We start from the raw sequence: 21,441 nt of genomic DNA, 5'->3' as shown, positions 1-21,441 counted from the left end.
TCCAGTGTTCGTCCCCACGGTTTAAGGCTTCGTCACTATTTAAGTGGCGAAACAAAACCGGAACTTCCGCCAGGATTAACCGGAAGTAGGTACGTGGCCGCTTCAGCTGACAGTCTACAATGATGGCGACGGAGGTTCAGAGCGGCGACCTCAACAGCGCTACATCCAGCCGGCTCGAAGTTTCCATCGATGGCCTCACCCTCAGTCCAGACCCGGAGTGCGAGGAGCCGAACCCCGTCCCGTCCGAACCGGGCACCGAAACGCCGGTTGACGCTGGGGGCGAAGATGGCGAGAAATCGGCGATAGAGGGGAAATGGGGCTTTCCTCTGCAGGATCTGTACGGGATGGCCCTGAAATTTTTCAAAGGTATTTTATTATTATTTTTTTTTTTGCTTTTACGCTCCGGAACAGACGCGGGTGGGCGGCGGGGTTTTCTCGGAGCTGTTGTGGTGTTGTTGTGAGGCCAGTCACGCTCTGAATCAGTTTAGCAGGATGCTAACATTAGCCGCTAACTGTCACCCGCAGCGTTATGTTAGCTCCCGAACCTGTTAGCCGACCGATAAATGCTGAAACCCACTCAAAACCTGTCGAGCAATCCATTTTGTTTGTATGTTTTTTTTATATGTGGCCGAAATACATTCCCTCCCGTTGTGCTAGCTGCTGTTTCCTCGCATTTGTGGGTTTAAACAGAGCAGCTCGGGTCAGCGTGGAACTGAACTGCTCCATTAAAACAGATATATTTGAAATGTGATTTGTTTGAGAGCTGTAATTTAACACGGCCTGCGCATAGGGAGCTTTTACAGCTGCAGGGTTTATCCACGATCAAGTTGGGAGAAAATATGTCCCTGCTTCCTTGATGGAAAGTTATTTTGAGGAAAAAAAATCGACTATAATGGGTTCAAAACTGCTTTAAAGCACAAGAAGTTGCAGTCAGTGTGACCACGAGTTTGATTTACAGGCTAAATAAAGATTAACGCCACTCCCATTTGAACTTTCTGCCAATATAAAGGCATGATCTTGAATATGTCACTATTTAGATATTTAATAGTGGAAGCAATTTCCCGATACTGGCTATAAGAGGTTTTTTTGTACACTTGTGGTGACTGTACAAACAGGTTTGGGGCTGTTTGCCACACTAATAGAAATCTCTGCTTTGTGTTTTGTGTCAGTGTGTCAGTCAGGGTTAGGTGTAACTATTTACCTACAATCCTGCCTCCTGCTTAGCTTATCTCAACTGATGGGCTGACGACCTGATCTCAGGGTTCAAACTGGTCCTGATTTTTATTATTATTTTGTTTTTGTTTGGTATAAATGTTGCCCTCAAATGGGGCTAAAAGTATGTTTCATTCTTTGCAAATGTTTTTTTTTCTTACAACAGTATATGCTGCTTTTTTTTTTCAATCATTTTGCTCTACAGGCCACTTTTTTTTTTTTGTTGCATAATGCAGCAGCATTTTGGAGTTTGGGGTGCGGGTGGGCCATAACAACAAATAATTTCTCCCGCGTTGCCGCCCTGCGCTCTCAGATAAAGACGGCAAAGCCTTCCACCCGACCTACGAGGAGAAGCTCCGGCTGGTGGCCCTTCACAAGCAGGTGCTGCTGGGCCCCTACAATCCTGACGCTTCGCCGGAGGTCGGCTTCTTTGATGTCCTGGGCAACGACCGCAGGTAACCCAAATTCTGTCTCTGAAATTTGTGTTTTAGGATCATCTAGCCACATTTTTTCCACCTAAGACGTGCCTTAGTATATGGCAGATGAATAAAATTTCAATTATTAATCAGTAATATATCCACCTATTATGAATGTTAACAATTTAGAACAAATATAACTGAACATCCAGAGGTTATTCAGGTGCTTAAAGTCATAAGCTGTCAAATAACAACATTTTTCAGTGGTTTTGATTTTAATCTTTACGCTTCTAACATAGTTTCTACATCATTAAATGATTGTTTTGGGGTTAATATAACTCAAACTCGGAACAAATTTTCATAAAAATTGTGTTAGAAAATGGCCAATATTCCACGCTTTTGTTTAGAACTAAATTCAGTTACAGAAATTAGAGTTCAGAATATCTCATCATGACTCATTTCCTTCTGATCCATCTGGGATTATTTTTACTGACTCGATGTCCGTCACGTGTCTGAAGTGAAGTCGTCAGTGTTCTAGTGTAAACAATCAACTTTTAATTGTTGGCAACAAAATGTGATTCTGCTGCGTTTTGCTCATTTATTACGAACTATGGGGTACACTTTTGGTAGGGACTGAGCTGTATTTAGTGGGGTTTTTTTTTTTGTTTTTTTTTAATCATAGGTGCAGCACATTAACAAAAAAATTAAATCAAAAAGTGCTTGACATGTAAACTTAACCCCCCCCCACTATATTTCATTGTTAGTCCAGAAAATTTAGTTTGAAACTGTTTTATTATAAATGTGATATCTGATTCACTGAGGAGGAGGAGGATATTTTGTTGTTTTGTTGACAGTGACTTTTTCACCTGAAGTTTTGCTGGACTGCTTTCAGTTCAAGCTGTACCTAAACTAAGCATAATTTTATAATAATTATTATTTATTTTAATATCTTATTTGCCACTTATTTTCTTGCTGTTGCAGTCAGTTACGTGCTGACAAAACAGTTGTTTGGGTATAGTTTTGTTACAAACCTTTTGCTTTGTGTTAAATGTCCTTAACCCTGTGTGCCTGCAGCAGATTGTTTTATTTCTCTCTGTAATCCCCTCCACTCGTCGCAGGTAGCTACAGGCTGCCGCGGCTAAAATTGTCTCATTCATTGTGAACGTCACATGGGGAAAAAAAGCCTTTAACAAAATTCTGTGACATTTGTTTTATTTTTACTGTAAATTCCATTTGAAATGTTCATATCTGTTCACGTTTTCGTCATTGCAGAAATAATAGGGCTTTCCATTTTTTCTGTTTCAAAGGAAACACTCAGGCAGTAGTTTTGACATTAAATGGTTCATATAAGCCAGTGGTGTCCAGTCCTGGTCCTGGAGAGTCACTATGTTACATGTTTTAGTTGTTTCCCTGTTTTAACACACCTGCTTTGAATGAAGGAGTGATTAAAGGCTTCTGCAGAGCTTGAAACGCTGACGGGGTAAGTCAACTATTGAGGTGTGTTGAAGCAGAGAAACAACAAAAGCATGCAGGATAGTGGTCCTCCAGGACCAGGACTGGACACCCCTGGGAGGCGGCTGTGGATCAGTGGTTAGAGCAGTCGTCTTGGAGGTTCGATTCCACCAGTATGACAAAGTGTTCCTGAGCAAGACACTGAACCCCTCACTGCCTCCGATGAGCCCCAACGAACGAATGTGATCTAAAGCCCTGATTAGTCTCTATAGAATGATTTATTCAGATTAGCTTTGTAGAGATGTAGTTGTGTGTGTGTGTGTGTGTGTGTGTGTGGATGGGTAAATGAGGACACAGATTGTGCTGTAAAGCACTTTCAGTGGCCTGGTTGACTAGAAAGGCTCCATATATATAAGTACAGTCCATTTAACCCCTAATAGTTGCTTTGGATTAACAATCAAAACATCTGATGGATACAAGCCTTTTTTGTACTACACCTTTTAATAAAAAGGAAAACATTATTAATTCATATTACTTTAATTTCATTGGTCAAGCTCACCTCTGTGTTCCTCTGGCTGCAGGAAAGAGTGGGCCTCCCTAGGGAACATGGAGAAGGAGGAGGCCATGGTGGAGTTTGTCAAGCTGCTCAACAAGTGCTGTAACCTTTTTGCTCCTTACGTCATATCACACAAGATCGAAAGGGAGGAGCAGGAGAGGAAAAGGTGAGGTGTCTAAATGTCCCCTCGGCCTGAGCGGGTTAGTTTAAAGCTAGCCTGATACTGTTATGAAGGAGAAATATTTTTCATTGCTGAGTATTTATAAATGCTTAGTTTTAGCTCATATGTTTGTGTGCATTTTTTAAAATTTTGTCCTCAGGAAAGAGGAGGAGGAGCGACTGAGGCAAGAGGAGGAGGAGAGGGACCGACAAAGACAGGAGGAGGAGAGACGGCGGCTTGAGGAGGAGGAGAGGCTGAGAAGAGAGGAGGAGGAGAGGAGGCAGGCAGAGGAGGAGAGGCTACGGATCGAGCAACAGAAGTGCGTTTATCCTTTAAAGTATTTGTTCAAAATCGTGTCTATATCGGTACAAATCTTTTGTTGTCGTCTTCCTATTCCTTACCCTGTTCATTTTCTTGGTTGCTTTAACCAGGCAGCAGATAATGGCAGCCTTGAACGCTCAGACGGCGGTGCAGTTCCAACAGTACGCCGCGCAGCAGTACCCCAACAGCCCGGAGCAACAGCTGAGCCTCATCCGCCAGCTTCAGGAGCAGCACTACCAGCAGTACATGCAGCAGCTCTACCAGGTCCAGCTGGCCCAGCAGCAGGTAGGATGTGACACATGGATACAGATTTGAACTTCTACTGTTCTGAATATGGGAATATTTAAGACGAGTATTGGTAAATACAGTATCTCAGTCTCCAAAATGTCATGAAATGTTCGCAAACGTTTGAGCGACAAACTTTCTCTTGGAATAGTCAGTCGTCATGAGCGTCTCCAACCCTTTTTCTAGAACGCTCGAGCTGGTTTTTGACTCTCTTAACTGTCTTGCCCCACCTTTATTTAGCGGATCTATTGGCTATCTGTGACTATGAGAGGACCTTTTAAGATCAACTAATACATCTTTACTGTTTGTCCCTGAGTCTGAATATAAATGTTATTTATTTTTTAAACTGCTTGTACAAAATACTGCCGCACAGCTCACTGGTCGCTTGGTCGCAAGTAGGACTGCAACTGGATTTCCTGCTGTTTTCTCACTATTTTCTCTTAAAATACGAGTCGCCAACCAGTCTGCAGCAGTTACAGCCCAGTGAGATATTACCTGAAGATGTATTCTAACAATTCTTTGTTAATACGAAAAAATGATAAAAGCTGAGTCAGTATAGTTCATTCAGAAACCTCTGCGTGTGCAGTTACTCCAGTGATTTGAGACCAAAATGACAAGTTAATAGAAAATAAGACAAAAATGCTCATTACGTCATCAAGAATTTCTGCTGTAAGTGTACTTACACACTTCATGTTTGAATAGACTGTAATGCTTGCAGTGTGTTAGGCTTGTGCCAAAATCATTTTAACAGAATAATCAAAATGTAATAAAATGTAAACTTTAATCTTCTTGTATCAACATGAAGAGTGCTGTTCTGTCTTTGCAACTGTAGATCATACATTTGGTTTTAGTCTGCAGCAGTTAATGCTCCTCTGTCCTCCTCAGACAACCTGCTCTGTTTATTTTGTCACTAATTACGATGTCAATCTCGTCCTGTCCTCCTCTTGTCCCAGGCGGCCTTACAGAAGCAGCAACTGCAGGCTGACGCAGCGGTGCAGGGCGCCCTGGACTCCAGCAGCTTTAACAGCAGGGAACCCATCTCTGCCTCAGCAGCCGGTCCGCTGAGCGCCGCTTCGCCGCTTGCAGGCGACGAAGCTCCGACGGTCAACGGAGGCCAGTCAGACTCTTACTCGGAGAGCATGGACCGGGAGCCTGAGCCTGAGCCGGCAGAGGAGGTCTCAGAAAACGGGCCTTTATTAGGTCAGTGCGCTGCAGCTCTGAAACAAAATGAATTCAGCTAATTTGACAGACAAAATGTCATGCCTCAACAAAATGTCTCCACCTCTTTCCGTCATGGCAGACTCCCCCCCAGTCATAGCGGCGCCCTCGATGTGGACCCGGCCGCAGATCAAGGACTTCAAGGAGAAGATCCGCCAGGATCCGGACAGCGTGATCACGGTGGGGCGCGGCGAGGTGGTCACGGTGCGCGTGCCCACCCACGAGGAGGGGTCCTACCTGTTCTGGGAGTTCGCCACAGACTATTATGACATCGGCTTCGGCGTGTTCTTCGAGTGGACGGACGCTGCCTCCGCCTCGGTCAGCGTGCACGTGTCGGAGTCCAGCGATGAAGACGAGGACGAAGAAGGTAAAGGATTACGGCCGTGTTGCAAAATGAATTTCAAGGCATTGTGGGTGACAGATTTTCATTTGGTGCTCATGTCATCATGTGTAAGACTGTTTAAAGTTTGATGGCATTTTCTGTTTCTTGAGTTGCTGGATTGAAACTTGCACTACGTGCCATATTTCTGCTTTGGGGTTTGGCTTTAAAGCTGCATTCTCACTGGAATCAGTCATCATTCGAAAGATTTTATCAGTTCATCAAATTGTTGGTTTGCATTTTTGTAGCTCTTCATGTGGTTGAAACTTCATAATTAAGTACCCATTTGCTCACAACCACCTGTTGTGAGCAAAACCTGCTGGTTCTTATGGCTTGTTCTTTTTGCCCAGCCGCTTACATCTTGATCTTCTGCCCTCAGGCGATCCTCCCACCGAAGAGGAGAAGGCGAAGAAGGAGGCGGGGAAGCCCCACGTGGATGAGATTGTGCCGGTTTACCGGCGGGACTGTCACGAGGAGGTGTACGCCGGCAGCCACCAGTACCCCGGGCGCGGAGTCTACCTCCTCAAGTTCGACAACTCGTATTCGCTCTGGCGCTCCAAGAGCGTTTACTACAGAGTCTACTACACCAGATAAGCCTGAATCAAGATACGGGGAGAGCCGAGGAGAGCATTTGTTCATATTTGTGCGTGAAGGCGACCTGTATCTGTGTGTGTGTGTTTGTGAAGGGAGTCGATCTATTATGGACAAAAACCACCAGAGGGAGACAAAGAGACGCATCTGGAACCCCTATTTGGAGATTGGATTTATGTATGCGTGTGTGTGTGCGTGACCCAAGTTCCATCCATGCTACATACAGTGATTGAGCCCTTTGGGAGCAGAGAGAGCTGTTCTGTTGTAAAGTCACTACCTGTCCTTGCTGCACCATATACACCAAGCTGTAGGACTGTCCTCCTAACTCGTGTTTGACCACTTTTTGTTTCCACCCGGGCTCCTCCTCCTCCTCCTCCTCCTCCTGACCACGCCGGCCCAGCTTGGCCTCGCGGCTGCCCGTGCCCCGACGGACTCTCACAACCATAACTGGAAACTTGGTATGTTCGACACTGTGAACCAACGCTTCCTGTTTGGTGGAAATACTGATTGTTTATCCTGTGAGAACACAGACAATGTGGGTGGGGGGGGGAATCCAGTGAATATTGCAAATGTGCTTCATAACACTATGCCTTTTACACAGAGATCGTCTGGTCTTTGCTTAATTCTACATTAAAACCATCAGTACTCACCAACCTAATCCTGGTTTTTGTTGTAAAGCATTAGCGTGTTGCTCTACTCCCTAGTCACCATAACACATGAAGTTACGAGAGGAGTGTTTAGCAGAAGCGGTGGTCTCTTTGTGTTTTCCTGCACATAAATTCATGCTCTTCTCAGCTTTATGAATTTAAAGGATTGCTGCACTCTGTCAAAGGATTAGACTACTGCCAAAATTAATGAAGGATGGTCAAGAAGTCGTTCAGTTACTTGAGAGTTAAGGGAGGGAGGATAAACAAGCATGCAGGTCATAAAATATAATAAAAAGAATCACTATGCCTTGTAGGAAGAAGTTTTAAATGTTAAGATCCTTCAGTTTTTTTATGGTTTTGCCACTGAAGTCTACTTAACCCGTCAGCTGTTCACATTTTATTAAACATCAGTTTCTGTTTAGTGTAACTCGGAGTATCTGTTTTTTAGAGTTCTGGCATGCTCGTGGTGACGCTTGACGACCAGCGAGCCACATTTTTCAGGTCACGACACCCTGTTACGCCTCTAAAAGCTGAGCGCCGCGTTCCGTTCTTGTCCTTCGTGCCGTCGTCAGTCGTCATCTCAAGCATCGTGAGAGAAAAAAAAAAAACTGGCTTATTTTTCCTGCTAATTCAGATGTGTTTCTTCAGGTTTTGAAGTCTCGTCAAACTCTTTTCATTCGTGCGTTTCTCTGTATGAAGGTTTTTTTTTTATTTTTTAGAAGATGGAGGATTGTGTTGGAAGATTATTCCCCCCTCTTTTATCACACTGTGCATTCTTCGTGTGCGTACAGGCGAACAGTTTGATAATTTCAGTTCACCCGTTTCTTATCCATTCAGTGATTTTTGTGTATTAAACTTTCACTATGGCTCGGTCTAGCCATAAAGTTCAATGGCATTCTCACCCACAGACGCGTTTTCTTATTGGTCACGAGCCGATTTGAGTTCTTCAAACCCTGTGTGTAAATATTCTATAAATAAGTTTATGTGTGGGTTTCAGATATGGAAGAAGGCTATGGTTTTGCAAATTAATTTGCACTGTATATTAAGGTGAAAGAGTTCTGTTTTACCCATATCTTGTCAGAAGAAGTATGAAACTGTAAGACTTTATTGGTATGACAGGAAAAAAAAACTCATCTTTTTCTTATTGTTTGACTCTTTCAGAACTCCTAGGAGTTGCAAAATCTTTTTGGGCATATATTTAATCTTGATTAAAGTTATCTTCCTCTAAACAATTGTGTTCGCCTTTTTTAAAAATTAACCTTCTAACTACATATGCATACTTTGTGTTTTATTTGTTTTTTAGGTGATCGTATATCCAAACGTTCAGGAGATGGAGTGCTAGGACTTCTGTTTTTATAACTTTAGTACTTTTCAAAGTATTTAATCACAAGTACATTGAGATCTCTTGAAGTCCTTCATTGACTCTGTTCTCTTTGAAATCTGCTTCAGCGGACTTTCTGTTTTTGTCTTCTTATGCTACTTTTCATTTTTAGCTGCTAACTTTAACTTTTAGCTTGTCCTTTGGTTGAACTTTTGCTGCTTTTAGCCCTACCATTTTGCTACTTTTTAGTTTTTACAAGCCTTTTTTTTCTTTTAGATTTTGGCTGCAGTTACTACTTTAGCATTCACGTAGCCTTTTGCTACTTTTAGCTACTAGCTATCCATGTCTAGATTTAGCTTTTAGCTAGCCCTTGAGACTTATTTTAGCTGTTCATGCAACAAAACGTTTAGCTCATTCAGGAGATGCGTGTTATAAATTCCTGGGGTTTTTTTGTCACTTTCATACTTAAAATAATATTTATAAAATAAATATTTTCCCTTTTAGGAATACATTAATATTATTTCAATTCTTTCAAATTTTCTCTGCTTCTGGATCCTTTTTGTTTTCTTCTGCTTTTTAGCTGTTAGCTTTTTGCAACTTTTAGCTTGCCTTTTGCTGCTTTTACCTAGAGCGTTCTGCTGCTTTTAGCTACCTTTTTGCTACTTAACCTCTAGCCAGCCTTTTGCAAAATTTAGCTTTCAGCTGGCATTTTGCTCCTTTCAGCTTTAACAACTCAGTTTAAGCAAATGTCATTCAGCATTCGCTCCATTTTCACACTGAATGCTTTTTTCCCCCTCTCGTCTTAACAGTGGTGTTTCCTTTCTAGTAACAAAAGAAAAGTTGGCACGTGTGAAGCTATTTTCACTTTCAGAGCATATATCCGAGCAAACGGAAAGGGCAGGAGTGCGAGGACACAAACGACGACCTTGGGACAACAAAACGCCACCAAAGCTGGTTCCTCTTTTCACCCTCGTGCTGCTTTCCTGTGAAACACCTTTTCTGCCAAGGGAAGGACAGATGTGGGTCTTACTCATGTGTGACAGGATGATCACCCCTGCCTGTACTGCTTTCTTAATTTTTATTTTTTTTATGAGTCACATTGGCTGTCACATCTGGTCACACACACATCATCCGGCTGATTATATCAGCACTTACCTCGTAAATATTGAGTCACTTTTTCAAGCTGTCGCAACAGAGTGTCCCTCAGCTGGGAAGGAAGGAAGAGGCTGGAAGATTTCCAGTTTGCTGAACCATGAGAAAACTGTTAGGAATACTTGCCAGTTAGTTGTTGTTGTTGCTACACCTTACAGTTGTTGTGTTCACTCACAGACACCAGGGGGTGCACTGGAAACTGGTCAGAGTTTCTGTGCAGAAAAAGCACAGGTGAAGCTCATTAATGCTCCTTAAAAGCCTCCTCCACAGCCACAGGTTAGTTCAAGCATCAACATCAGGATGTTTGTGTATCTAAAATACTTTACAATTTGTTTAAATTTAAAACAAGTTGTTCTGAACCTGAGGAAGTAATAGCTGCCACAAAGCCAGGACAGATGTTGGATGGTAATAGTTTTTTTCTTCAACACTTCTTGGGTCATTGTGTATAAATTTTAAACTTTTTTTTTTTTTAAACTACATATGTTGTGTAGTTTGTGAAAAAGCACAGAAAAAAATAACAGGAAATAATTAATGTGAATGCGAGTCAGCATTCTAGCTTTATCTTTTTGCTTCTTTCTGCTTCTAGCTACTTTTAGCTTCTAGCTAACTAAAATCAATCAGTGCATATTACTAACATACTTTTACTTCAGTCCATTGTGTAAATGTTCCAGGTTTGACTGATTTGTGTGATTTGTTTTGTTCAGGTCTGTGGTGTAAAAAAAAAAAAAACCCAATAACATACAAAACAAAAAAACACCTAAACTTTAAAATATAAAAACAGAAAATCGTGGTTGTGGGATTAAAAAAGGGTTTGAAGACATAAAACATTTGTTAAAAAAAAACCTAAACCCCGTTTGAAGCCGTCCGGTTGTTCGGTGTTCTGATGAACCCGCTCCGGGTTTTCCGTGGAGCCGAGCCGCCTCAGTTCCGCTCGAAGGCGGGCAGGTAACCTCTCGGCTCCCGCTCCGGCTCCGGCTCCAGTCGCTACAGGTGGTTGGAGCGTTCTCCGGGCTTTTCTTTGCGCTTCTTTCCGCTCACTTTTCCTGCTGAGTTTTTTTTTGTTCTTGTGAATTTTGAACAGGCTCTCCGGTGTTCAGCAGTTTCGCGTCCCTTTTTTTTTGAATAACACAATAAGATCCGGCGGGAGCGAGGGGCTCCCTCAGCAGCGAAAATGATCGCAGGAATGTAGTTTTTTAGGGGGGTTGCTTTAGTGTTTTGAAACATTTTTTGTAGTTTTCGGGCTCGCTCGTATTATTGGTATGATTTGAACATGCCCTTCCATCAGAGGACGGTGGAGCCGCGGCGGGTGAGCAGGTTGGCGGCGAGGGACGTCTGGAGACCGAGGGTAGAGACCGGGAGGCGCAGAGGAGCCAAGAAGCCCGTCCTGTTCTCGTCCCTGGACGAGGTCAGCTGTCACACTTTCACCAGCGTCATCCAGCAGCTCTCGGACCTCTCCCGGCATGCCAGCGACATCTTCCTGGGCATCGAAATGGAGGCGGGCACGGTGTTCAGGAGGTCCTGCAGGATTCAGGGGCGGCTGTACAGTCTGCACAGCGAGGTGCTCAGGCTGGACCCCAAGAAAGTCAAAATCCGTGAGTTTGGACAACTTTTATTTTTGTTTTTATTCCTTGGTGTGCCCACAGTTGCTCCTGATATATTCTCACACAGAGAAAAACAACTTTAAAAACAAATCTCTTAGATTTGGGATGCAAAGTACCCTAATAGGAGACAGGTGCTACTGTCCTTTTGACCCTTTTCTTTTAAGAACTCCAACAAAGGGGAAAAATATGGACTTCTATTCATCCAGTTGTTTCTGTTTTTAACTTTGTTTGGATTTACCATGTCCTGGGTGGCTTGAAGGAATGCATATCACCCGCCGCCTTTCAGAGTTTCAGATTTAGTTAATTTAGGAGTTATAGCCGTTTTGGTCAAACCTGGAAAACAACACAAGCAATCTCATGCAACATCACAATATGATCCTCGCCGAGTATGAGTTGGGGATGACTCTCAGCTATTACCACACCAAATTAAATCGCAGTATCTGCAGCTAATCGGTTGTAGATGTGGGTCTGATGATTGCTGTCTGAAAGTTTTCATTAAAATCCATCCACTTCTTCATTAGATATTTTGCTAACAGACAAACGGGGTTTACTCCTACTGTTAATGCTAAAGCTTGAAGCAAAGATCCCACGCACTGAGTAGCACTCTCAGCTGCAGCCGCGTCAAATTTTAGCACAAAGTGTGTAAAATTAACGCAATTATAGCCATTTCTGTGTTTTCTAAGGTTAGCTGGCTGTGGCGGCCATCTTAGATTGGATCGGCTCCAAACGTTAATGGGTTCTAGAGGAATGTCCCGCGATTATGTCCTGAAAGTTTCATTAAAATCCGTGTGATTGTTCACGGGACATTCAGGGGACAAATGGCGAAGTTTTAAACAAAAGTCTTGTGCAGTCGGTGTTGGGGATCAGCCTCAGCTACTACCACACCAGATTTTAGGTTATCTGTAAAGCTGACTGAATTTTAGGTATGTTTGAGTTGCAGGATGTGGATTAGCTGTGGCATGATGCGAGTAAGTTCGATTAAAAGTTGGTCTTATAAGTTATTTTGGTGACAGACGCCTGCATTATCGTTATTCCTCGCCTTTCTGCGTGGGGGTGATGTTTACGTGAAGAGGAGCTGCTCACGTCCAAGGAGGCTGTCACATTTTGTCCGCCGACCCGAGCAAACAAGGGGCGACCTGTGTCCTCCGAACACATGGCTGTGTTTGTCTTTATTGGGACTTCTGTTAACGGGGACGCTCACGTCGTCCCCTGTCAGAAGTGATGGATTTCCTCCCGGCACAGATTTCACCACCTGCGTTCGGGGCTTGGGGGAAGCGTTTGTTCCCACGGTTTTATGTGGTAAACCCTGAGATAAATGGAAATTCCACTCGCCGACTCGACGTGCTTCGTTTGCTGCCGCCGTAAAGCTACTCCTTGTAGTTGTGTATTAACTCAGACATTGGCTCATACTGTAGTGTCTGAGTCAACAACATTACCTGAAAACCTGAGATAGGTCGGCCCTTTTCATCTCATGTGATACAGATCTGTGTGGTAGAGCTTCTTTAGATTGCTGTTGTCTTTTTTCCCGGGTTGTTTTGTGTTAATTCCTTTTAAACGCTGTAATTACGGGTTAGAGTTACTCTCTGATTTCCGGCGCGGATCCTTTTTTGTTTATCTGATTTGCCTCTTAAGCTTGGTTCATGCTTGGACTCAGGAGACCAGACTGAATTTCACTGAACATTCACGAGAATGGAGGGTTTCAGTTCTGACTCACATGCTTTTGTTTCCTTTTTTTCTCATCCTTGTGATATTTCGTTGGTTCACCATGTGTTGGATCTGACGGTGACTCACTTTTGCAGAGTCAAAACTTGTTATGGGGAAATAAGCCGAGCTGACGGATCCCAGACGCAGGCGAACGTTTCATGAGCAATAGGCTGAAGGCGCTTCCAAGCATGCTGTAAGGGGGACCTTCTTCACGATGGACTCCATGGGTTTAGCATTAGATTCACCACATGTCCTAACTCTGCAGCTCCTGTCCCCTGTTGGAGTTTGAAAGCGGGACCGTGTTTTCATCAGTTCATCGCTCAGCCAGAGGCAGTGGCCGAAGAAGAAGTCAGAGAGCCGAGAGGAGCTCTGCTCGTTACGTTCTGTTGTGCCAGTTTGCACGTGACCCCGAGTGCCACGCTGGGTGCGCAGAGGGCCCGATTTGTAAGTTTATTACAGCAACAAACCTGTCAGCTCCGCTCTAAATCTTTTCACGTCGAAAAAAACACCTGCCTCATGAGGTGCCCTCCGGTGTTTCTCCAGGAAGGGAGTGCTCGATTTGAATGTGTCAAACAAACCAGCTGGTGACATTTTGAATGAAAGTTACTGTTTAACGTGTGTGTGTGACTTCACGTTGGACTATTTCACAACTAATGTTGATACAGAGTTTACAAAGTGATACGTGTAGAACTGCTTATAATGAAGGCCTTATCCTCAACTTTTTGATAACCCTACATTGTCTTTGAGTGGAGGTGTAAGCTCAGTGTTTGCAGTGTTGGATCATTTTATGAGCTTATACAGTTTATGCAAACGTGAAACAGCTGCTGGTCACCGTGTTGTCTCCTACGGCTGAGGGTCGAACCTCCGGACAGAGACGGATCATATTACCGCCGAGGGGCCCCTTTATGCGTGAAGGCTGCTGTTGAGAGAAGGGCCCTGTTAGAGCGGCATGTGTGCATCCGCTGCAGGTAATCATGGTAGGACAGAACAGGGCGAATGAAATCTCCTGCCTGTGTGTATTATGGTAGCATTAATTCATTTGAGCCGATGGAGCAGACATTAGGTCAGAGGTTATGTTCTGTCAATCCTCAGTGGGGGGGGAGTTTAAACAAAGTTGGATTTGGAACCTTGGATATCTGCAGGAGGCCAGTAAGGACCACGTTGACTAGGTTTGGCCAAACGACCGCTTTGGGCTCTGACGTGGGAAAACTTATAGGAGCTTGTGAAAAATCTAAGATGGAAAACTTAGGATGGTTTCTTTTTAAGGGGGTGATTCTCGATTTCCCTTCGTGTGTCGCAGAGCCTCACAGTCCCGTCGCTTGAATTTTGAACATGTTCACAAGAAGTTGTGCAACAAACCTTCACAGCAGTTCTCCTGTGGCAGAAAGCATCTGAGGCAATGTCTGAATGTCCAGGTCTAAAAACCACTCCAGTGATAAATAATAACTATTCAAAAACTGACCAACTATCCAAGAAAAATCTGTAATAAGAAATATATAAGCTGGATATACTTTAAACTTTGAAAATGTAGAGAAATAAAAATGTAAATACAAAAGTCACTAAACATAATCGTATGTGGTAAGTCTTTTTAGGCATTTCCATTTTAGGACAACACACCTGATCTGCTCTGTAAACATGTGCTTTTGGAGCTCAGTTACTATATTATTGTGTTTAGTTTTGAGATTTCCAAAGCATGGGGGACCCAAATCCCACTTCACCTTAACGTCTGCCTTTTTAGACTGTTAGTGTTGATCAAACCAAGGACCTGTTTGCATGCGTAGGGTGACGAGTTTAGCTCTCTGTTTTACACTTAAGTCTTGTGCCAAATAGAGCCCTGGGAGGAACTGGGAATGTGCTATTTTAATATTAAATGTAGGTCAAACTAATGAAGGTTAATTGGAGTTGGGAGGGACTTCGGGCTTCCCTATGAGACACTTAAGAGCACAAATGCAGAGCAGAAAAGGCGTATTTCCAGCTGACCTGGTAATGTCAGCAGTTCGTCTTGTCTCACCGCCTCACACACACACACACACACACACACACACACACACAGAGAGCTCTTAGCATTCCACCTCTATCCCCCAGATATATATAGGCATACATCTTTGCCTGATCTTTCATCTGCTGCATGCTATCATGTTTAGGGTGTGCTGCTATATTCAAGTGCTTCTCAGAGACCTTTGTGTGTGTGGGAATGTGCACTCTTGACTTGCCCGCTGATGAACACTGCCCCTCAGTTATTCAGATAACGGCGCTGATGCCGAACCTCTTGACTGAGATCCAAGTTGTATCGCTTCTGGAATCACCGTCAAGCTTGAACGAAATGATTACATTTCATTTCCTGCACGTATAGACCACTGTTTAGCTCACTTCAGTCCCCTTTTAGACGTTATTCAGTCAGTTTCTCTGTGGTCCCCTCCATTCATCGATGAAGAGCGGTCATTACGCAGTCGGAATCCACAAGTCAGTTCCCACAGGACTCGTTCCAGAGAGAGAGGAGCCTAGTCTGGTTTTAGAGGGCGACCTGCTCCCACGAGGAACAAAAGAAACGAGTAGAAACAGAAAGAAAAAGTGAGAGGGGGGAAAAATGGGGAAAATTACTGGGAATGAGTTGTTGCTTTTGAATAAGCGGGGAGATGTTATCACTGAGCTGCGTTTGACATGGGTGTGTGTGTGTGTGTGTCTGCTGTCTCTCATGGCCCTGTTTGGTCCGCTCTGGATTTAGACACAATCCAGACTTGATTTGAGAGGAGTATAATTAGAAAATTAGGTTTAGTTCATAGAAATAAGTTTTCCTCAGCGAGGTCCTCTTACTTTCTCTGCTTTATAGTTCTGAGTGAGTCTGAAATCGATTTGAAAGGAAATTTAATAAGAAAAATGCTCAATTTAAAAGTGTGTGTCTGTGTGCAGATGCTGCGTCGTTCTGCAGCGAACACTGATGTATTTTACCCGCGATGGGCTCCGATCCTGATTAGTTCACGACTCTTTCACAAGACCAGTTGCCCTTAAGCAGGTTGCAAAGGAGGGGCAAGTTTCTGGTAAAATTCTGGGAACTTTCCATTAGAATTAAGTATTTTAAATTCACATTTATCCACTTGGAAAACTTTAAATTTTGAAGATTTGCAGAATTTTGCAGCCTTACTCCTTACCGAGCCGAAGTCGTACTGTTCGGAGGTCTTAAGTCCTCTAATTTATTTCTGAAGCGTGTTCAGATGATCATGGAGATATCAGAGTATTACTTTAGTCTTGGAATTACAAAAGATTGAAATATATATGCTTCAGTGTGTTGTCTTTGTACTTCCTTAACTTCCTGATCACGGATATCTCTAAATTGATAGTAAATGGATCCAATTACTTCTCTTACACAGTTTAAATTCTGAGGTTTTGATATTGTTGTCCACACAAGTAATTGCAGTAAAGCTATTAAGATTGGTTTCTTTTCCTCCTGTAGTCACAGATGATGTCGCTCATGGCTTCGCAGCTTGGATAAAATCATTGCTTTGGTTTTAGTTGGTCTGTATGAGCTGCTGTAACTAGAACGATACTTGGCAAATATTTGGGGAGGATGACGATCCCAGCCGCCAGGTCACCTGTAAAATCTTTTAGTACGTTTTACTTTCTACCAGTCTCTCGGTCTGTCACCCTTTATCTGAACAAAACGGTGAGCTAAATTTGCGTTTAATGAGGAGCAAAGCTGGAAAAGATTAAGGGCGTCATTAATGAAACTGCAGAACAGTAAGGGTTCTGTTTCATTGTTTACATAATTACAGAAAGCCATATTTGTAATTAACGATAAGACTCGATTATTCACCTACTCCTAGCAGGATCAGTCGCAAACAAATCTGTGTTTTGTATTTGCTTTTCTCTCAGTTAACATTTTCTCATTTCAGGCCTTTGTTTATTTTTCAGCGCAGCTGAGGATTTCCATTTTGAGGCCGGGCTCCAGAGTTTTACACAGCTATTGTTGTACAGGAAAAGTATCACATGTGAGCAGATGTTTGGGTTCAAATGAGTTTCCTCGAGAGACAAACCGCAGCAGAACTGGGAGCTAAATCTCAGGTAGAATCGCCCGATGACAGACGAGCCCATGCTTTAATTTCCCAGCTTCTGTCCAAGCCAATTAAAACCGTAAACATTGTAAAAGAGACTGATTTATAGACGTTAATATTAGAGGTTAAACAGTCTTGTACTCAAACATTTTACAGCTTGTGCATGTTTTTTCCTGTGTGTGTGGGTTTGCACAGATGTGTCATGACACTCCAGGATATTCTATTGTCAGTCACTCTTTTTTTTTTTTGCCCCCAGCTTTCCCTCTCTTCCCTTTCTTTACTCCCTGTCCTACGTCCCCCCTCTGTCTCTTCCTGTTCTTTCATATGGTTTCCAGACCTTTCCTCTCTCATGTGTGTCCATCCTCCAAAGTTTAGTGTTTGATCCCCTTTTCACCACACTGACTACAACAAACACAAGACCCCTGCTCACCCTTCATCCTCGCCCTTCATCTCTTTTATGATCAGCTTATAGGCTCACTCTATACTTTTTTTTTTTTTTTTTTACTCCTCCGTACTCCTTGTTTGTTTATCACACATCTCTCTTTTTATGTGATTATCAATATGTGTTCACCAGTAGGTTGTTGCAGTTTGATTTATGTGAGGAGAATTAAGTTTAGGCTCTTTTTAAAAATATTTTCATACCTAACCTGGCTGGCTGATGGAGCTGTGAGAACAGGCAGCATCCTCAAATAATGGGGCATGTTTGCTGTTGTTATTTGTACAGAATTTAATGTTTTACATATGAGGTTTGCTTTTCTGTAATCATGCTGTGAACCAGACTAGGTAAGTAGTTTTGAAGATATGACAGTTTGTATTAAAGGTCCAGCACAGGTTTCTTGACTAACTACATGAATATGTTAGTCAGGTCATTGATAATGCAGTAATTTTGCTTCCTTCTAAGAATTACATTTTTATGGACTCAAAATATGCATTTATTTCTATGTAGTCTATTTTGACTTGTCAGTAAACATATGTTTTATAGGTTTATAAGCATTTTCATTGATCCTACAATATGATGCCATCTGCTGTGTACATCATGTGTTAAACTGATGTCCTCAGCGTTGATTCTAGGCACACCTATGGCACTGCTTGAAATGACAACAAAGGCATCTTTGTAAACATGTTACACTAGATATAGAGGAGTCATTTAAAGCTTCACGACAGCCGCCTTTTGATGGCACCGACCTAAAGGATACACTGCATCCTGTGTAATATTACAGCCCATCAGTGATGTGTACAAGAGGCCGACAGGCAAACACACATCCATACGCTGCGTAATTACAAACTACAGCAGGTGGAAGCTCATCTAGCCGGGACATAAAGTCCGTTGTTATCCTGCATGGACACTCAAAGCCTGGGGACACACTGCACTCAGCTTATTGTGCACTCGCTCTATGAGCAGGAAAAGTAAACAAGAATCTTCTGCCACATCTGCCACTTAACCCGCACACCCATTAGAGCACGCAGGCTCACACAGCCACGACTCACGTTTATTTACATTTTATCTTGTTTGACATTAAGGGACCGATAATTCAGTAAGCATCAACGGATTTATGTCCAGCGCAAGCAAGAGGTGCCGTTGAATCCGTGTTGATTAAATGTGACCATTTTGAACGAAACTAAACGAGCTGCATCTTCTCCTTAGTTGTGGGAAAACAAGAAGTTTGGGTGGTTCTTCGACTATATTTGGATCAGCAGATAAGTCATTAAAAACAGCTGTTGGCCAACATTTTTCAGGCATAAATTTAGCCTTCTAAACATGAGTGACCTTGGACGGCTGGAATTCCCTCAGCTGGATAAACAACACGAGTTATAAGAGGGTCATTAAGTGTATTAAGCAACTCAGACCACTGCTAGCTGATCTGCTTTTTTTTTTTTTTGCTATATTGTTTGATTTAGCTCTAAATATGTGATAATGAATTGGATTTCTGAACAACAAATGAAAAAGTTGATTAATTTAGTTTTGGTTGAGTAAGTTTTTTTCCTAGTTTTGCAGTGGAAAAAGGAGCTTTGTATGAACTGTCAGCAGCTGATATCAGGGTGTTGACAGTGTTCAGGTGAACTGTTTTTACCCTTACACCAGGGAGTCTGCAGAGAGATGATCCCAATTCTAATAGATGAAAGCCACATAAACACCCTATTCTTAGTTTAAAATCATTAGTTTTTAGTTTTTGTGTATTTTGACAGTTTTAAACAGAAAAAAATTGTAATTTTGTCTCAAATCTGGGCTATTAAAAACGTTTCTTTGCCCCCACCCTGCTGACTGTTCAGAGAATATGCTGTCCTCAGTTTCTGTTAAGGGTCAGCAGTTTTTGTCATTATATTAATCTGATTTATTAAATGCCACACCCTGTATTGTACAACTTCTATCAGTGGTTGTGATTTATTTATTTTTTTTTCTTTGTCTGACATTTGTAACAGTGGGTCTGCCACTAAAAAATATCAGTAATTCCGATCAAATATCTGAATTGCATGCTAGGTTTGGAGTTTAAGTGGTTTCTGTGAAGCCTGTATTAGTAATAGAACATAATGGAGTAAATAATGAATGCTACAAACTATGTTTGAGTCACTCATACACACCGGGCTTTCTCAAGGTTGCTCCTGTACCTAGAAAGTACACTTCCTGGAAAATTGGAATTGAAGAAGAAACTAAAAATTGTTAATGGACCAATGAGAAAGTTCCCCTAAGGGTATGGGAAGGGTTAGGGGTAGCTCTAGAAAATGAAATTTGACTTTTCCATGGTTTACAGAGAATCAAACCTTTGGTCAACAATCACCTAAACAGATTTTATTGGCTCAATTTCCACAACTCATAAGTAAATCTGATGTATCTGACTTTGTGTTTGCTGCAGAGTTGTAAAATGTTTAATTAAAAAAGGCTTATCAACTTGTTGCTTTAGATATTTCAGCTTGCAGTTGGGACCTGCGTGCCTTCATGTGTAGAACAGACTCGAACGTTCACTCAGAGATTGAGTTTTATTTGCTCTGCTAATTTGTTTAGCAGTGGCTTACATCAGTAATTTAGCTGTAATTTAATACTTTTATTTTTTTCATCTCCTGCCTGAAGCGGATCCTCGGCTCGTTTCTCAGTCCCACTTTGTTCCCTGAACGCTGCAGGGCCTGTGGATGTTTGCTCCTTGCTCCATGAATTATGACGTACTGCCAGCTGGAATCCCCATTGACAACTGAATTTTCCCCTGTAGCAGATTTAGCTGCCTGTCTTATCTACAGAGACCTCATTGTGTGCGCTTTTGTTTGTATGTTCATGCACAGAGAAGATTGAGGTCTGGAAATTGGCTAGACCACTCCATGACTTTAATGTGTTTCTTCTTTAGCTGCTCCGGATCCCTAAGTCCCTAAGTATGTTTTGGGTCATTGTGATGCTGGTAGATCCATCCATGGCCCATCTTCAGTGTTCTGTCTGAGGGAAGAATGTTCTTGTCAAGATTTTATGGTGCATGGTCTCGTCCGTTGGCCCCTCAATGCAGTGAAGCACTACTGGAACTTTGTTAAAATGAAACTACCATTAAAAAGTGAGATTATTTGTTTGTAAGTGGGCAAACCTACAAAATCAACAGAGGGATCCTCACTATGCCATATAGCAAAACTGGAATTTTTAAGTCTGTGATGGGAATTATGAGGAATATTATTTCATTATTACTACAGAATGATTAATCTCTTCAGACCCAGCTGGAGACTGAAGGCTCATCGATTGTGTGTGTGTACATTTGCCTTACCTTTTAGTTTATTCAAAATATGGGTGTGGAGAAATGCAATTATGATCTCTAACTGCATGTTGGTTTAGGCTGCATTAAAGTTTGACATTTCGGCTTCCTTTATGATACAAAGCAAATCCTCTGAGAATATATTTTGGTCTCTCTGGCATTTTTCTTTTGCTGTTGTTGGCTGTAGTTTGTCCTCTGTGCCAATCCCTGTGGGTTTTGCTGGTTTTTCAGTCAAATTATAAATATAACCCCCCCTTTTTTTTTTTCAACATAAAAACATTCTCAGCACAAATTTGAGACTTCTGGTTTGGAGTGTTTGATGTTATTGTTCAGTCAAGAAAGGGTTTAATGGTTTGCATGCAAAAACTTAAAGTTTTGGAATATTGACTCAGCTGTGTGTGAAAGGAAACTGAGAGCACGTGTCCAATTGGTCAAGGCTATTAGCATTATAGTGGTTTGATTAGTTGTTTTCTGTAGCTACAGGTGTTTGTTTGTTTAGAAAAGCTCTGAGATCAGGGGTGGAAATTAGCACCCGCCACCCGCCAAATGCGGGTAAATATTTGAAGTGGCGGGTGAATTTGATCAACACACACGCCACTGTGGCGGGTTGGCAATTTGAACAGAAAAGGTGTTATTTGTCCTCCTGACATAT

General features: G+C 42.3%; 3 protein-coding genes across 4 annotated transcripts in view; all 3 read left to right on the top strand.

Moving 5' to 3' along the window:
- lin9 (lin-9 DREAM MuvB core complex component) overlaps positions 1-15,062 on the top strand; it is a 29,386-nt gene extending 14,324 nt beyond the window's left edge. The window contains exon 16 of the transcript XR_005234502.1: positions 15,032-15,062. The gene's annotated coding sequence lies outside the window, so the exon portion shown is untranslated. The remainder of the gene's footprint in view (positions 1-15,031) is intronic.
- acbd3 (acyl-Coenzyme A binding domain containing 3) lies at positions 81-8,466 on the top strand. The gene is made up of 8 exons (XM_017423172.3): positions 81-366; positions 1,526-1,667; positions 3,662-3,802; positions 3,957-4,115; positions 4,228-4,402; positions 5,356-5,602; positions 5,703-5,987; positions 6,379-8,466. The coding sequence occupies exons 1-8, from the start codon at positions 120-122 to the stop codon at positions 6,591-6,593; spliced, it is 1,611 nt and encodes a 536-aa protein (XP_017278661.1). The 5' UTR covers positions 81-119; the 3' UTR covers positions 6,594-8,466.
- nhsl1b (NHS-like 1b) overlaps positions 9,984-21,441 on the top strand; it is a 96,031-nt gene continuing 84,573 nt past the window's right edge. Inside the window, exons 1-2 of one of the 2 annotated variants that reach the window (XM_017423267.3) lie at positions 9,984-10,115; positions 10,996-11,302. In XM_017423267.3, coding sequence (XP_017278756.1) covers positions 10,113-10,115; positions 10,996-11,302 — 310 coding nt within the window. In that variant the 5' untranslated portion in view covers positions 9,984-10,112. Of the gene's footprint in view, positions 10,116-10,733; positions 11,303-21,441 lie in introns of those variants that run through there. The other variant, XM_017423266.3, reaches the window with a different exon arrangement.

This window comes from Kryptolebias marmoratus, linkage group LG19 (assembly GCF_001649575.2).
Source record: "Kryptolebias marmoratus isolate JLee-2015 linkage group LG19, ASM164957v2, whole genome shotgun sequence".
Taxonomy (NCBI): domain Eukaryota; kingdom Metazoa; phylum Chordata; class Actinopteri; order Cyprinodontiformes; family Rivulidae; genus Kryptolebias; species Kryptolebias marmoratus.
The sequence above is the reverse complement of the archived record's forward strand: the minus strand, read 5'-3'. Positions and strand labels throughout refer to the sequence as shown.

What these genes read in the sequence shown, in the direction of transcription:
- acbd3 (XM_017423172.3), top strand. Translation starts at nt 120, where the DNA reads ATGATGGCGACGGAGGTTCAGAGCGGCGACCTCAACAGCGCTACATCC. An exon ending in CTACGGATCGAGCAACAGAA is followed by an intron (nt 4,116 to 4,227) that starts GTGCGTTTATCC and finishes TGCTTTAACCAG; the next exon opens with GCAGCAGATAATGGCAGCCT. An exon ending in TCCAGCTGGCCCAGCAGCAG is followed by an intron (nt 4,403 to 5,355) that starts GTAGGATGTGAC and finishes CTCTTGTCCCAG; the next exon opens with GCGGCCTTACAGAAGCAGCA.